Genomic DNA, 14,889 nt, shown 5'->3' with positions numbered 1-14,889 from the left:
ATTGATCAAACTAAAACGATAAGGAATGAAGTGAGGAGAAAGGAAAGAGTTTGTGAATCAGAATCTTTAACCCCATTTGGGTAGATTCTCCCTTCCCATATTTCAGCTCCTCTACGGTCCTTTCAAATGGATTGGAGAGTATAATTTCGGCCCAGAAAAAGGGTTTTTTTCGAGCCCACTTTGATTTGTGATCGGCACCGTTTATTTTTTTAGATCACGATTCTGAGCCTATTCTGGTGATCAGCACCGTTCGTTTTTTGAACTCGTGAAGAGCATTGAGCATGGCTAAAATCAAGTTGATCGCGTATCGTTCAATATTATTTCAAAACACATTTATGTTACGAGAAAAATGTTTGAAATGGATTTTGATCGGGTGTTGCAATCTTATTTTTTTGCAACATAAATGTGTAAGAAAATCATATCGGATCAACTTGATATTCCGCATGCGTGATGCAGTCAACGAGTTAAACAAAATGAACGGTTCCGATCATTGAAGTGGGCTCGGGAAAAGAACTTTTTCGGGTTGAAATTGTACTCTCCAATTGAGTTGAGAGGAGCTGGACTCGACTTATTGGAGACCTTCCCTATCAGCCTATAACAAGATGGCCAATTTTAGAAAGTGAAGTTTTGGAAAGGACCATAACAACAAGATGTCCTCCCACATAAAGACAGCCCTGATTTTACACTTTTTAAATTTTTTAATTTTCTAAACTGAAAAAAAAAAATGTATCTTAATCGTAGGAGTATCTTTCTTCCTAAAAAGAGATTTCTCGAGGTAATTTTATATGATTGCTAACCCCAGAGAATATTATATAATCTTGATTTTTTAATTCCTCATTCCATTTAAGTTTACAGTTATATCATAGTAGAAAGCAACACACTTATTTCACAAATCAACACCAATTAAAACACAAAACAAATCCCCCAGAATTGATTAATCCACGCATATTAATTGTTAATCAAATGTTTTTGTTTTTCAAAGATATATGTAGATCTTTTGTGATACATCAAACACTTCGTCAAAAAGTTTCTTATTTTCATTTAGTTCCCGTGCGTATTCGAATTGAAACATAGAAAGATTTATCATGCGGAAAAACCTTCTCTTGCTTATTTTATTTTTATCATATCCGCTCATTGCACGGGTTCACTGCTAGTTGCTACTGTTACCAAATTACTTTTCATGTGGAGAGCCCGGAGAGTGCCAGTTGGTTAGACATTGAATTTTCAGAATTTTAAAGTTTTCTTAAGGGGAAAAAAAAAAAAAAAAACTTGGATAGGTGAATCCAATCGCCTAAGATTATTCATGATTTGGACGTATCTTATGTATATATGGGCTTCCTTCTTCCCGGCCTGTCCGGTGTGCGTGGATTGTGCTCCACCGGATCCTTGTGCACAAATGAGCATAATTACTTTTTCCACCAAGTCCTTCCCCACGCATAGGGTTGGCAACGGGGCGGGTAGGGGGTGGATACCACTATCTCCGTCCCCGATCCCCGAATCCAAATCCATTCCCATCCCCTCCCCGATTCGCACTGGAGAATTATTTTTACCCTCCATCCCCTTCCCAAACGGGGAACGGGGATCCCCGTGGGGAATCGGGGATCCAACTGGAACCACAGGCAAAATCGATATTCTTAATCTGGTATCCCTCTTGCAACAAGACGCCAAGAACAAACAACACACGCAAAACTCTTTAAAGCTTCGTTTTTTAATCTCTCAACAGGACGCTATTTCATGAGTTTCAGACGTAAACAATATTTATCAAACGTGAACAATATTTATCTGACTAGAACTATCGATTTGAGCTCTTTTTTCTACTAATCTTTTATCCGTGGTAAGTGAATTCAATTACTTCTATGTTAATTGACAGTGAGATTTAGTTTCTTTCTTTCTTCCTCACTTATGTATATATAGTACTCCTATATAATTTTCATTTATGTATATAACTTATTTATTTTATATATATATATATATATATATATATATATACACACACACACACACACACACACACACACACACACAAACGGGGCGGGGCGGGGCGGGACTCATACCCATCCCCTATCCGTTCCCCATTTTTTTTTAAAAATTATCCCCATCCCCTACCCACGCACGCCCAGCTGGAGACTCTCTCCCTCTTTTCTCTCTTTCCCTCACACGCGCATGCACATTTAGAAATCATCCCCTCTCTCCTCTGTCTCCCCCTCCCAACAAGTGGTCCCTCCCTCTCTGTCTCATCCGTAGTTTCCTCTCTCTCTCTCTCCTCTCTCATCCAAATCAAATGGGAGCTTCGGCGAGAAGGACATACTACAAGGATGGAAAAGATAATTATTAGTCCATCAATACATTATATACAGCCGGAGGTCCATTTACACCCCGCTTTCTTAAAATACCCTCCAACACTAGGGCTGTAAACGAACCGAATCGAGCCGAACCCTGTTAAGTTTTGCTCGGGTTCATTAAGATATGAGTTCTGCTCGGGTTCGGCTCGAGTTCGATTCGAGCCTGAACAACTTGGCTCGAGTTTGGCTCGTCAAAATTTTTCAAGGCTCGGGTTCGGCTCGGTTGGGTTCGTTAAGATACTAGTCTGGCTCGAGTTCGGCTTGGATTCAGCTCAGGTTCAATTAGATCTTGAACATCTTGGCTCGAATTTGGCTCGTTAAACTCAAATGAATCGTCGAGCCAAGCCGAATCTAAGCTCGAATTGAGCTCGTCAAGACTCAGGTTTGATTCAGCTCCGCTCATTAAACTCAAACGAACCCAAACTCTCTCATTGATCGTATAGAATTTAGGAGAAAAATAAGTATTGAATTATATATACAACCTTAAAAAAATTTACATTTACAAATAGACCCCTATTGAATTATTAATTAAATTTAAGTATAGGTTCGCGAACCTAACCGAGCCGAATACCGTTAGGCTCAGGTTCAGCTCATTTACGGAACGAGCCTAGAATTGAGGTTCAGGTTCAGTTCATTTAGCGGACGAATCGAACTCGAACGAGCTCTTACCGAATCGAGCCTCAAACAGTTCGCGAATGGCTCAGTTCATTTACAACCCTATCCAACACGCACAAAACCGGAACTGAGGAACAGAACAGAAAAAGGTTAGGAGGAACAGTAGTTATAATGCATCGGCCTTTTACTAGTTACATTACACGGCACCAGATTCTGTGTTATTTTCTTTACATTATTTCAACTTTTTTTTATCTGATGAATTTCAATTGGAGTATTAGATCCTTGGTTTTTGAACGTTTTATATTCCCTCCATCTCTAAATAAATTCCGACGCGAAAACCTAGGTCTTTAGAAATGTCTTTTTTTCTTTTAAAAAGTCAATTTTTTCATAACTTAAAGAAGAAGAAATTAAATAGGCATCCTACCTACTAGACTTATTTAGGTGTCTATCATAGAGGTTTTAAATACTTATGTTCTCATCCTTAAAATACATTGTTGCCCCATTATACCCCTATCCTTATATTATTATATATATTATGTATAGAATATTTTTATTTTAATCCTTAACTATAGGCCACTAAAGTTTCAAATCCCCCAATCTCTCTTTATCTCTCCCGATTATCCCGATTATGGAGAAGACCCACTGGCGACGGCTCTCGGCATCTCCTAGGATTGCGCCCTTATGATAAGTATAAGCCAAGTGTGGTATATGCCCAACACCCCAATACCAACTGGTACCCGTACAAAGTCAAGTTGTCCAACTAATCCATCCTTCTCCCATTCAGCATCTCTCTCTCTCTCTCTCTCTCTCTCTCTCTCTCTCTCTCTCTCTCTCTCTCCCCGCCAACCTCCTGTACTCCGCCGTTACCTCCGTCGCCGATGCTCCTGGTTCTTCGACGAACCATGGATGGCCCACGTCGCTCGAGCGATTAATTGCTCTATAAGTGACAGATGGCATGATTTTGTTTTTCAAAATAAGCGATGGTTCCGTAGTCGAAGACAAACATTTACCATCGTCATATTTTAACCCGTTGATTGTGAGAACTCGCCCTCCTGAGATCACATCCAACTCACCGCCCCTGTACTAAATTAGTTCCAGCATCACGCCCACTATTTCGAAGACCGGTGGATAAGCCACTATTTTTTGTCATGATTTCGGTGTATGTGTTTCGATTATTTCAAATTTTGTTATGATTTTTTATTTCGGTGTATGTTTTTCAATTTTTGTCATGTTTGTGAATTGATGATGTTTTGTTCATCTACCTCGATTGAAACCTATATTTCTCAAAACTTGTTATGTTTTCTGATTTAATCATGTTTTGTTCATCTATCTCGATCAAAACCTATACTTCTCGAAACTTGCCATATTTTTCAATTTTGTCATGTTTTTTAATTGATCTTATTTTGTTCATCTACCTTGATCAGGTATTGCCATGTTTTGTGAATTGATCGTGTTTTGCCATATTTTCCGACTTACACATTTGTTTTTGTAAGAGTCATGTTTTCTTTTCAGATTTTAGGGGAATAAAAATATGAGAGAGAAGATTAAGAGAGAAAAAATTCAAAAAATTAGGTGAGAGAAATGTTTGAAAGAGGAGAAAGAATTGAGATAATTAGAAAAGATAAAAAAGAAATGAAAGATTTAAAAAATTAGGAGAAAGAAAGGGTAGTTTAGGATTTAATTGAATTTGAGGATGGAAAGATAAGTATTTAAACACATTAGGATGAACACCTAAATAAGTATGGTAAAAAGGATGGCTAATTAAATTCCCCCTTAAAGAATTCGTTGATATCTATTGATTTGTGATTTTTTTTTTTAAAGAAAAATGCATATTTTTAAAGGTTTAGGTTTGTGCGCAAGACATTCATTTAGCGACGAAGGGAGTACAAACATATACTAGTATTGTAACATTGTTCTATGGAAATAATGTTTAGTTTAAAACTACAAATTTTTAACAAGGAATCCGAAAATGGTACCTGTTATTTTACCGTTATGGGTACATATCATACTAATAGCAGAAATGGTACCATATATGGTATGGTATTCAACACCATAATTGTTATGGTCCGTAAATGTAACGATCTGCGCCAGCTAACATGCTAATCATTCGCCTAATCACGTGCCTCAAGTTATACAATAGCTGGTCGAAATCCATTATATACCATTTCACACTTTCTAAAGTTCCCAATGTGGGACTTACCTAAGAGGTGGGCTATCACAATCTCCCCCACTTAGGCTGGCAACGTCATTGGCCCAGCAACCTTCCCCTGGTGACCCTAGTGTGTCACTTAGTTCTGTACAGCACAATCATTGTGTTCGTATCAAATTCTAGAGGTGGCCCCCAACATGTGGACCAGGGTTGTGCTCTAATACCAATTGTAACGACTCGCGTCAGCTGACCTGCTAATCATTCGCCTAACCACGTGGCTCAAAGGTTAACCTCAAGTTATAAAATAGCTGGTCGGAATCCATTATATACCATTTCACACTTTCTAAAGTTCCCGATGTGGGACTTACCCAAGAGGTGGGCTTTCACACTTTTTTTCCCCGAACACCCAGATAATCGATCTTGTAAAATATAAAGTAGTATGTGAAAAAACAACAAATAATGTTATTTTTGCTAATTTACTTTTTTCTTTCTTCAAAACAAAGTAATAGATAATGATATATGTCTTAATATATTCTTTGTGTCATTTAAAAAATAACATATAATGTTATATGTGTCACTATATTCTTTTTCTCTCATCAAAGTAAAGCACCAGCTAATGTTATATGTGTTAATTTATTGCTTGTATCTTCTGATAAAGCAAATAGATAACATTATCTATATCAATCTATTTGTTCTTTTTTGAAACTAAACATCAGATAATGTTATATATGGTAATCTATTTATAGTATCTTCAAAAAAAAATAACAAATAACATTGTCTGTATCAATATTTCTCTCTCTACAAAATAAAGAAACAGATACGTTATTCGTTCAAGTTTAATATTTGTATCTTTTAAGAAAGGAACAGATAACTTTATCTCTATAAAATAATTGACGGCTTGAAAAATACAATTAAATTTATTTCACAAGATCGATTATCTGGGTGTTCGGGAAAAAAAAAAGTAACATATTAAGTACTTTGCAAATAAAAGTTACAGATAATGTTATATTTGCTAATGTATTTTTTTCTTTCTTCAAAATAAAGCAATAGATAATGTTATCTGTGTCAATTTATTCTCAGTACTTTCAAAATAATGTTATTTGTGCAAATATATTAATTTTCTCTCTCCAAAATAAAGCAACAACTAACATTATTTGTGTTAATTTAATCTCATTTTTTTCTTTAAAAAAGCAACAAATAACGTTATCTCTATTAGTTTATTTTATTCTCTCTCTAAAATAAAACAACAAATAGTATTATTTGTGTTAACATTATCATTAGTTGAATATGTAAAAAAGACTAACAAATATTAATATCTGTTGGATTATTTTTTTTTATTCAATAATAATTGAGTTTCGATCACAGTTTTTATTTACATTTTGATTTTTTTCGTTGAGACTACTGAATAATTGGCAAAAATTTGGCACGAACCTAACAAATTAAAAAAAATAAGTACATAAAAAGAAGCCATTTTTTTAAATACATATCTTTGCCACGTGCTTAACACTTAGTTTTTAAAATAAAACACACAAATTCTCTAGTATGAATTGAAAAGCTAATTCAATTAACTCAAAATTTCTCTAACCCATAGACCACAGCTGATGCAATTTTACAAGGTTGGTCTTTTACAAGGAACCAACCGATCAAAAACAAGTCGTTGGCAAATGATTTTTTGGTCAATAACCACCAAGGTTTACTCTCACACCTCTTGTATATTTCATTATCTTTTGGGGTAGGTAAGATTATAAATATCAAAGAAAGGGCAATAAAAATCAGTAAGCTAGAGTTAAAAACTTAAAATGTCACGGAGCATCTTTTATGGAATTCAATTGAAAGACCTTCTTTGTTAATTAATTATGCTTGGTTAATTGGTTTGCATGTCATTATCAGGTGTCCTATTTTGAGAATGTGTGTGCACGTGGAGAGAGAGAGAGAGAGAGAGAGAGAGAGTGTGTGAGAGAACAAAACAAGTGTCCCATGGGAAAAGGTTATTACACATGTCACGGACTCACAGAGATGATGATGGGTGGAAAGCGAATAAGAGCAACTACATTAAACAATGTAAAATATCTTTTTGTCTATTTTGGAGAGAAAAATTACAAAACATGGAACATGATGAAACAAGAAATGAGATGACAAAGGATAAATGAAAGGGGGATTTGGAGGGGTAAAACCTTCCCAAAACCTCCCGGATTTGGCAACGACGGGGTTTGACCTCCTCTTCTCAAATCTAGCTTCTACCGGACATGAAACCTTTATAGTATTTATCTCCACCTTCCAAAAATCTGAACCAAACACCGAATTTGAGGGACACCCGGAGTAGAAATCTGGGGGACTCACATATCCCCCTTCATCTCCTCCATCCAAACAGCCCCTTAGGGTCCGTCCATTTAAAAGTATTCCAGTGTAAGATCCTTATTAATCAGACAAAAATACCCTTTCTCATCTCTCGCACGAGCGTGCCTCCCAATCTCTCTCATCTCTCCTGCAATTTAACCCCGTACGTTCCCACTAATCTCCCTTAGAACAAGTTTACCGATGTAAATGTAAACTACCCTGTGAACAGTTTTCAATTCTATTTTAGCTATCAATTTTTTCTTTCACAATTACACCAACACAATCTATTTTACCTATCATCTATTAAATTTTTTTTTCTTTTTTCAATATTAAAAATAAAGAGAGGAGAAAGGAGAGAGAAAAAAAACAATAAAAAAAGAAAAGAATATGAACAATTCTTAGGTAAAAATGACTAAGAACTGTTCACAAATGTACTTTACCTCTTCTTTTACTTAATTTGGTGCAATATATCACCTTCATTGTAAGGCCCTATATTATGGAAACTATTGGCCCAATAACTTATTGGAGTCTAATTAAACAACCCAAAAGGCTTACAGCCCAAGTTAGTTATACTCCCTCCGTCCCTTTTTAAATGTCCTACTTCGTAACTCCAACTTATTAAAAAAAATCATCATTATACCTTTTAGATCAACTTTTTCCTCCACTTTCCCTACTTACCCATCATCATTACACTTTTTACTCACTAACTTTTCAAAATGGAATCTACTTTTAGGGACAAAATAGACAATGTACCAACTTTTACCCACTAACTTTACCAAATGGACACTTATTAAGGGACAGTCCAAAATGAAATACTGGACTATAATAAGGGGACGGAGGGAGTAATATCTTTACATGCTTTCTTATATACTACTTAGGATCACTTATATAGATTTCTGATGTAGGACGGAGTTTTAGACTCATCATAATCTCTTTCTAAAAATCAATCCATATACGACATTTTAAAACAATAACGCTACCTACATGACAAACGGCCATAAGGCTAGATCAACCAAGTCATTTAAGCTGACAACAAAATACTTTTAGCACATGGACTAAGTCGCTGACAGACCAACCACACCTGACTCAATACAACTGTGCTAATTTTTAATATAATTGTTGAGAGAGGGAGTGGTTCTAGAAACCCTAAGCGAATCTAGATGTCTGAATACAGATCACGGAGCCGTATGTAACGATTCGAACTCATTTGGGTCCCATAGCATTTCTCTCTATGGAATAACTTTTAACTAAATCGAGATGGCGATTTTGATCTTGTAAATTGGTCCTAATGTTACATGATCTCAACTATATATAAACAACAACATTCAATCTTCTCAGCCAAATCGAGTGAATTATCATATAAAACACATCAAATCTCTTAGGAGGATCATTCACCAAAAAATGCCTTTGCACCTGCCTCACTCCCTCTTGCAATCTTAGATACCGATCCTCCGGTATGCCCACCAGAATATTCTTCAAATTCGGTATCTCACTCACCGAAACCTGAACCGAAAACGAGTTCCAATTCAAAACATCGCTAAACGGGAGCACATAGTTCTGGGAAATCAATACCGGCACGCACTCTGCATAAATCGCCTCCACGATCCTTGGGCTCGCAACTTCCCACCCGCTCGGGCAAATGCAGTACTTGCTCTTCTTCATCATGTCTGGGTATGACTTTCCCTCCGGAAGATATTTGTAAACTCGTACATCTTCATCTTTTTCCATCCAGTGTTTTAGAAGAGCAAGCCGAATGTTACCATGTGCACCCCCTGCAAAGAACGCCAGGACCGTGCGGTTAGAAAGGGGCAAGCCACCGGTGAGCCCTTCAATTTCGCCTGTTTTTAAGTTGATTTCTGGCAATGATGCATCTTTCTTCGGATTGAAGCGCTCGGATGTGTTTGCGTTGCATAGTACCCGAATTGAAGTGGAATATAATTGAGGAACATACCGAGTTGCACGTGGGCCCTGGAACATGAAAAAAATTTATCTGAAAATTGTAGAATATATTCCTCAGAGTTTACCGAGAATCAGATTTACAGTCTTACCCAATCATGGCAAGAGAGCATGAAATGATCGGCTCCGAGGCTTTTGTTCCAATACGGGTACTTCGTAGAAATGAGACGAATATAACTACGGATTACCCATTTTAGGACGGATTTGCTTTGGGTGACCGGGTCAAAGAGGGTTTGGAGGATCATCACCACACTAAACGGAAGGTAGTAAACATGAGCTCGATCAGGATCACGGGTGCGAAATCGAGTGTTTGTTTCCATCAACTTGATGAAAATTCCTTCCATGGAGTATATGTCCTTGCAAGGACCAGTGTGAAATAGTGGTGGCTCTCCTTCTTCGTAGATATATATTCTAAACATCCTTTCCATTAAATGGTAACTTCTGCACAATTCAAGAAAATCATACGAAGTGAAGTAAAAGAAAATGAAAAGTATTTTCTTTCTGAACATAGGATTCTTTTTTTGAGCAAAGAGGTTACTAGGAAAAGAGGATTATACTCGACCTGTGAATTTGTTACTCCAAACTGCAATCGCACTACAAGAGGCAATCCACCAATTTGAGGATGAGGAATTATCAAAAAATATACTATATATTTAATTACCTGCGGAAAGCATAAGCATTCAGATAAATGTCCCCTTGTGGAATATAATCTGAATCTCCATCAAGAGGCGATGAACGGTTCTGATTGATCACGGCATCTCTGATCAGAGCTCTGGCTCTAGCAAGTCCTGCTTCAACCCTCCCTAGTTTTTCATCTATCTTCTTCTTACTTCTTCTGAAACCAGATTTGATAGTGGCACCACCTTGCCTTGTGTCATCCTGTGCCATATAGGAATAGCAAACCCTTAGCGCATGCATTTTCCAAACGCTTGGCCCAACTAAAAACAAAATTTGATAAAACTCCTTTTAATATTTCCCGGATGATAGATATTGTTCGCAAAAATGATTTTCATTTTTCAATTAAAGGTGGAAAACATTTTCCAAAGACAACGAAACAGATCAACTAAAATCCGACAAACGCCACCAACAACCGTCCTACAACCACCACCCCAAATTGACACTATCATTAATTTGGCATAAATATTCATTGGAAAATGGTTTTTGAAAAGGTAATGTATTGTCGAGGAGCCTTTGGCCCAACAGCGTTAAGAGTGCAACTTTAGTACTTGGAGAAACAAACAGAGCAAGCATACTAATACAGAAATTACAGTTGAAATAGAGGAATTACGGTAAAGGAGAAGTTGGAAAAGGAAGATGAAGATGAAGATGAAGATGAAGAAAGGTAGGAAATGCCACCAGTCCGTGACCATCTTGACAGTGGAAGAAAGAACAAAGATAATCCTTTGGAAGTATTTGTTATTGCAACCAGAATAACAATGGCAAATGAAGTCACCAAGAAGAAGATGCTCATACGTAGGCTTGTTCCTTGTAACTGCCTCATCACTCTCTCTCTCTCTCTCTCTCTCTCTCTCTCTCTCTCTCTCTCTCTCTCTCTCTCTCTCTCTCTCTCTCTCTCTCATTCATGATGTGAAGAACTGAAATCACCATAAACAAGACATCCCAAAAAAGGGAAAGTCTACAATATACACCCCTTAAAAATGTGTACTATATGCACCTATTTTATGGTTCATTCATAATATTTTAGTGTGTTTCGTAACTTTTGTTCTAGAATTCATAACCTTTCAGCTGTACGATTCATAACATTTTCATTATGATTCATAACATTTTGGTGTATCTCGTAATCTTTATACGATTCGTAACTTTTTAGCAATACGATTCGTAACATTTTCTCTATAATTCATAACATTTTGAGGGGTGCATATGATACACACCTAAATAAAGGGTATGTATTGTAGTCTTTCCCTCCAAAAAAAATCTTACATGGGTAGTAACACTACATTTTTACCCTCATATTTATTCTCCTTCAAAGTCCCTCACATTTAATCTTACTGACTCAATCATTTTAGGGAAGGAAGACACAACGAAAGTATTTTGAGAGCGACGGATCCATTGCCTGGACGCGATTCAGCCGGCCGGGGACCTTGATAGTTCACTATCATTCAATGGTGCCAAAGTTTTTTTTTGGTTTCTGCTTTTTATGGTCTTTGTTCAGCCGGGGACCTTGATAGTTCACTATCACTCAGCACACACTGATGTTCAAGATTTCTAAACCTTGAATGGAAATTCTGTGTTTTTTCCCTTCAAATTGGGTCCATATATTCCATTTAATTGAAAAGATCACGTAGGTAGTTTTTGTAATATCGATAATGTACAATATGAATGTGTTTTGAGTCGTCTGATGCAGGAACGGAATCAAGATTTCTTAAACACGGGTGGCCGAATTATTAACAATAAATTTTGAAATCTCAAGAATCGGGAATCTGATACTTTATTTGGTTTGGATTTTGAGGGAGCTTTTTTTTTGAATAACGAGTTGAGAGAGATAGAAAGATAAACGAGAGTAATAATTGAAGAAAAAATTGATTGAAAACCATGCACAGCGAGAGTGGTTGGATTTTAGGACCCAAAAGAACATAGTTTAAAGTATTTAAATGTCTAACACTTAATACCAAAAAAAATAAGTAATATATAGTTGCTCTTACCAAACAAAAAACAACTAATCTTAATGTAAAAAAAAAAAAAAAAAACTCCGAAACTATGCGGGGGCCGCGACCCCATAAGCCTTGGATGTAGCTCCGTCTCTGGTCTGATGGGCGTGAGTCTCTAAAAATCTTTATCCAAACATCTGTGACAAAGTCTCTATTCGTTCAACATAGTAGAACTTTCTCACTTTTTTGTGCATGACTCATTAAAATTGGGATAAATTCATTATAGCTGTGATAAATAGTGAGTTTATTGAAAAGTTAAATTGAACCAAACTTGCCAGACCAAAATGCAGAAATAACCCAAATTTGGTATTTGCACTTGGCATGGAGGAGGACAAAGTAAACAATCAATAAACCCCAAAACCCATCATCAATTGCTCCCAAGTCTTGAAAAAATGATTTGCTCCAATCCGTATACCACATTCTAAAACAATAACGCTACGCACACGACAAACGGCCCCTAACACCAGCAATACCATTAGTATGGACCGAGTCATTTAAGCTAACAACCAAACACTTTCTGTACATGGACTAAGTCACTGACAGACTAACCACACCTGACGCAATACGAATGTGCTGAAAGAGGGGGTGGTTCTAGAAACCCAATGCGAGTGTAGTTGTCTAGATACAGATCACGGAGCCATATGTAATGATTCGAACTCATTTGGGTCCCAAAGCGTTTGTTTTCATGGAATAACTTTTAACTAATTATCGAGATGGCGATTTTGATCTTGTAAATTGGTCCTAATGTTACATGATGCAACAAAATAATTTCCTGCTTTCAAATTGATCAACTACATATAAACAGCAAAATTCAATCTTCTCAGCCAAATCGAGTGAATTATCATATGAAACACATCAAATCTCTTTGGAGAATCATTCACCAAAAACTGTCTTTGCACCTGCCTCACTCCCTTCTGCAATCTTAGATACCGATCCTCCGGTATTCCCACCAGAATTTTCTTCAAATTCGGTATCTCATTCACCGAAACCTGAACCGAAAACGAGTTTCAATTCAAAACATCGCTAAACGGGAGCACATAATTCTGCGAAATCAACACCGGCACGCACTCTGCATAAATCGCCTCCACGATTCTTGGGCTCGCGACTTCCCAACCACTTGGGCAAATGCAGTACCTGCTCTTCTTCATCATGTCAGGGTAGGAAATTCCCTCCGGAAGGTTTTTGTAAACTCGTACATCTTCATCTTTTTCCATCCAATGTTTTAGAAAAGCAGGCCGAATTTTACCGTGTGCACTCCCTGCAAAGAATGCTAGGACCGTGCGGTTAGAGGCGGGTAGGCCAGCGGTGAGTCCTTCGATTTCACCTGTTTTTAGGTTGATTTCGGGGAAAGATGCATCCTTCTTTGGATTGAAGTGCTCTGATGTGTTTGCGTTGCATAGTACTCGAATCGAAGTGAAATATAACTGGTGAACATACCAAGTTGCACGCGGGCCCTCCAATACTCGTAGTAAGTCGGGGGCAATGAGAATTTCGTGGCGTGAACTGAAGTCTGAGTTTGCGAAGTAAGTCGGGGGCAATGAGAATTTCATGGCCTGTGTTAGCCCCAAGGTTTTTGAGGTTTTTGATTTTGATGATAACAAACATGACCAGTTAGAATTACATTAGTCAATTGGGCATCATTGGTGAGATATATTATTATTGGGCTAATTATATTATTTCTTGATTTTGAAGGGTCTTAGAAGTAATTCTTTGGCTAAAAGCTTAAAAGATGTTCTTTCACAGGGAATCATTTTTCTAACCTAGTCTTCTCTGGCCCTCCACGTTGAAAAGAAAAGAAACAGGCGATGTAAACAAGAAGGAAGAGGGGCTGCGAGAAACAGGGGTTTCGGTTCTATCAAAGGCACAAATTGAGCAATTTTCTTCTTCAAAATTGCTGTCTCCAATAGATAAGAGAATTGAAGAAGGAAAGAGATTAAGGAAAATCTCTTCCTATTGACTAACGGCTGGAATGGGTTCAAAAAGGAAAGAGGAAATCTTGTGCAGGAAATATAGAGATTGAAGGAGGAAGCAAGTAAGGCAAGGGCTGTTTATTTGCAACGGCTAGTGGAAAAAGACTTCCACGTTCTTCTGATTTTTAAAGATAAAAAGGGAGCAGAAGAAGGCAGAGAATTATACACGACTCTTGAAGAAATCCACTGTGAGCTTTCTCTTAAAAATCTGTCAGTCACAAATTCAAAGCTTTCATCTTGAATATCTACACTAGTTTGAGTGTTATCATTGAACCATATTGTAAAAGGGTTTTCACACCCTCGTCTGAGATTGAGACTGTTTTTTGTGAGTGATTTTTTGGTAGAAAAAAATCATTTGGGTTTAGGTGTAACTAGCGCCGGAGTCTTAGCTAGTTGGGAGTGGATACGGAGAAATCGCTCGTTGTAAGGTTCTCTAGCACCCGCGAAGCTAGAGGTTTGTAACGACTATTGGAGATAGTGCAGCAATTCCCGAGTAGGACACTTGGGGAGTGGAGTAGGCCGTGAAGTTGCGGACCGAACCACTATAAAATCCTCGTGTTAATTTTCTCTATCCCTTACTCTTTTTCCTTTATGTTCTTGCATTTCTATATTGCATAAGCTAATTGATAAATTACTGAAAACAGACTTGGAGTAGAATAGATTGATAAATTGGTTATTTGCCTATTTATTGAAGCTCTAAAAATCTGTTACTTAATTCTCTGTTTTTGGCTTTCTGCTGTGTTTTAGATTTTAAGCTCACTCCATCTACTTTGTTTATAGTATTGCTGTCTGGTTTGAGTCCGACTCAAATATTGTGCTAAAGCGTTGTTTTTGTTTCACCTTGCAATTAT

General features: G+C 37.1%; 2 protein-coding genes across 2 annotated transcripts in view; both read right to left on the bottom strand.

Annotated features, from left to right (window-relative positions):
* Positions 1–8,649: 8,649 nt before the first annotated feature.
* LOC131330285 (probable glycosyltransferase At3g07620) lies at positions 8,650–11,046 on the bottom strand. Its single transcript, XM_058363819.1, has 4 exons — positions 10,688–11,046; positions 10,061–10,278; positions 9,492–9,840; positions 8,650–9,411 (listed from the first exon to the last, which is right to left on the bottom strand). Exons 1-4 carry the CDS (start codon positions 10,898–10,900, stop codon positions 8,749–8,751), a joined length of 1,443 nt encoding a protein of 480 aa, XP_058219802.1. The 5' UTR covers positions 10,901–11,046; the 3' UTR covers positions 8,650–8,748.
* A 1,623-nt stretch (positions 11,047–12,669) lies between these two features.
* LOC131331446 (uncharacterized protein At4g26485-like) overlaps positions 12,670–14,889 on the bottom strand; it is a 42,013-nt gene continuing 39,793 nt past the window's right edge. The window contains exon 4 of the mRNA XM_058365388.1: positions 12,670–13,038. Within this exon, the coding sequence (XP_058221371.1) occupies positions 12,942–13,038 (97 nt within the window). The 3' untranslated portion in view covers positions 12,670–12,941. The remainder of the gene's footprint in view (positions 13,039–14,889) is intronic.

This window comes from Rhododendron vialii, chromosome 6a, assembly GCF_030253575.1.
Source record: "Rhododendron vialii isolate Sample 1 chromosome 6a, ASM3025357v1".
Classification (NCBI taxonomy): domain Eukaryota; kingdom Viridiplantae; phylum Streptophyta; class Magnoliopsida; order Ericales; family Ericaceae; genus Rhododendron; species Rhododendron vialii.
Note: the sequence above shows the minus strand (reverse complement) of the source record. Positions and strands in the feature narration are given on the sequence as shown.

Coding starts and splice junctions, on each gene's coding strand:
- LOC131330285 (XM_058363819.1), bottom strand. CDS start 10,900: ATGAGGCAGTTACAAGGAACAAGCCTACGTATGAGCATCTTCTTCTTG. Junction 9,841..10,060: donor AATGCTTATGCTTTCCGCAG/GTAATTAAATAT, acceptor TGAATTGTGCAG/AAGTTACCATTTAATGGAAA. Junction 9,412..9,491: donor TGCTCTCTTGCCATGATTGG/GTAAGACTGTAA, acceptor TTCATGTTCCAG/GGCCCACGTGCAACTCGGTA.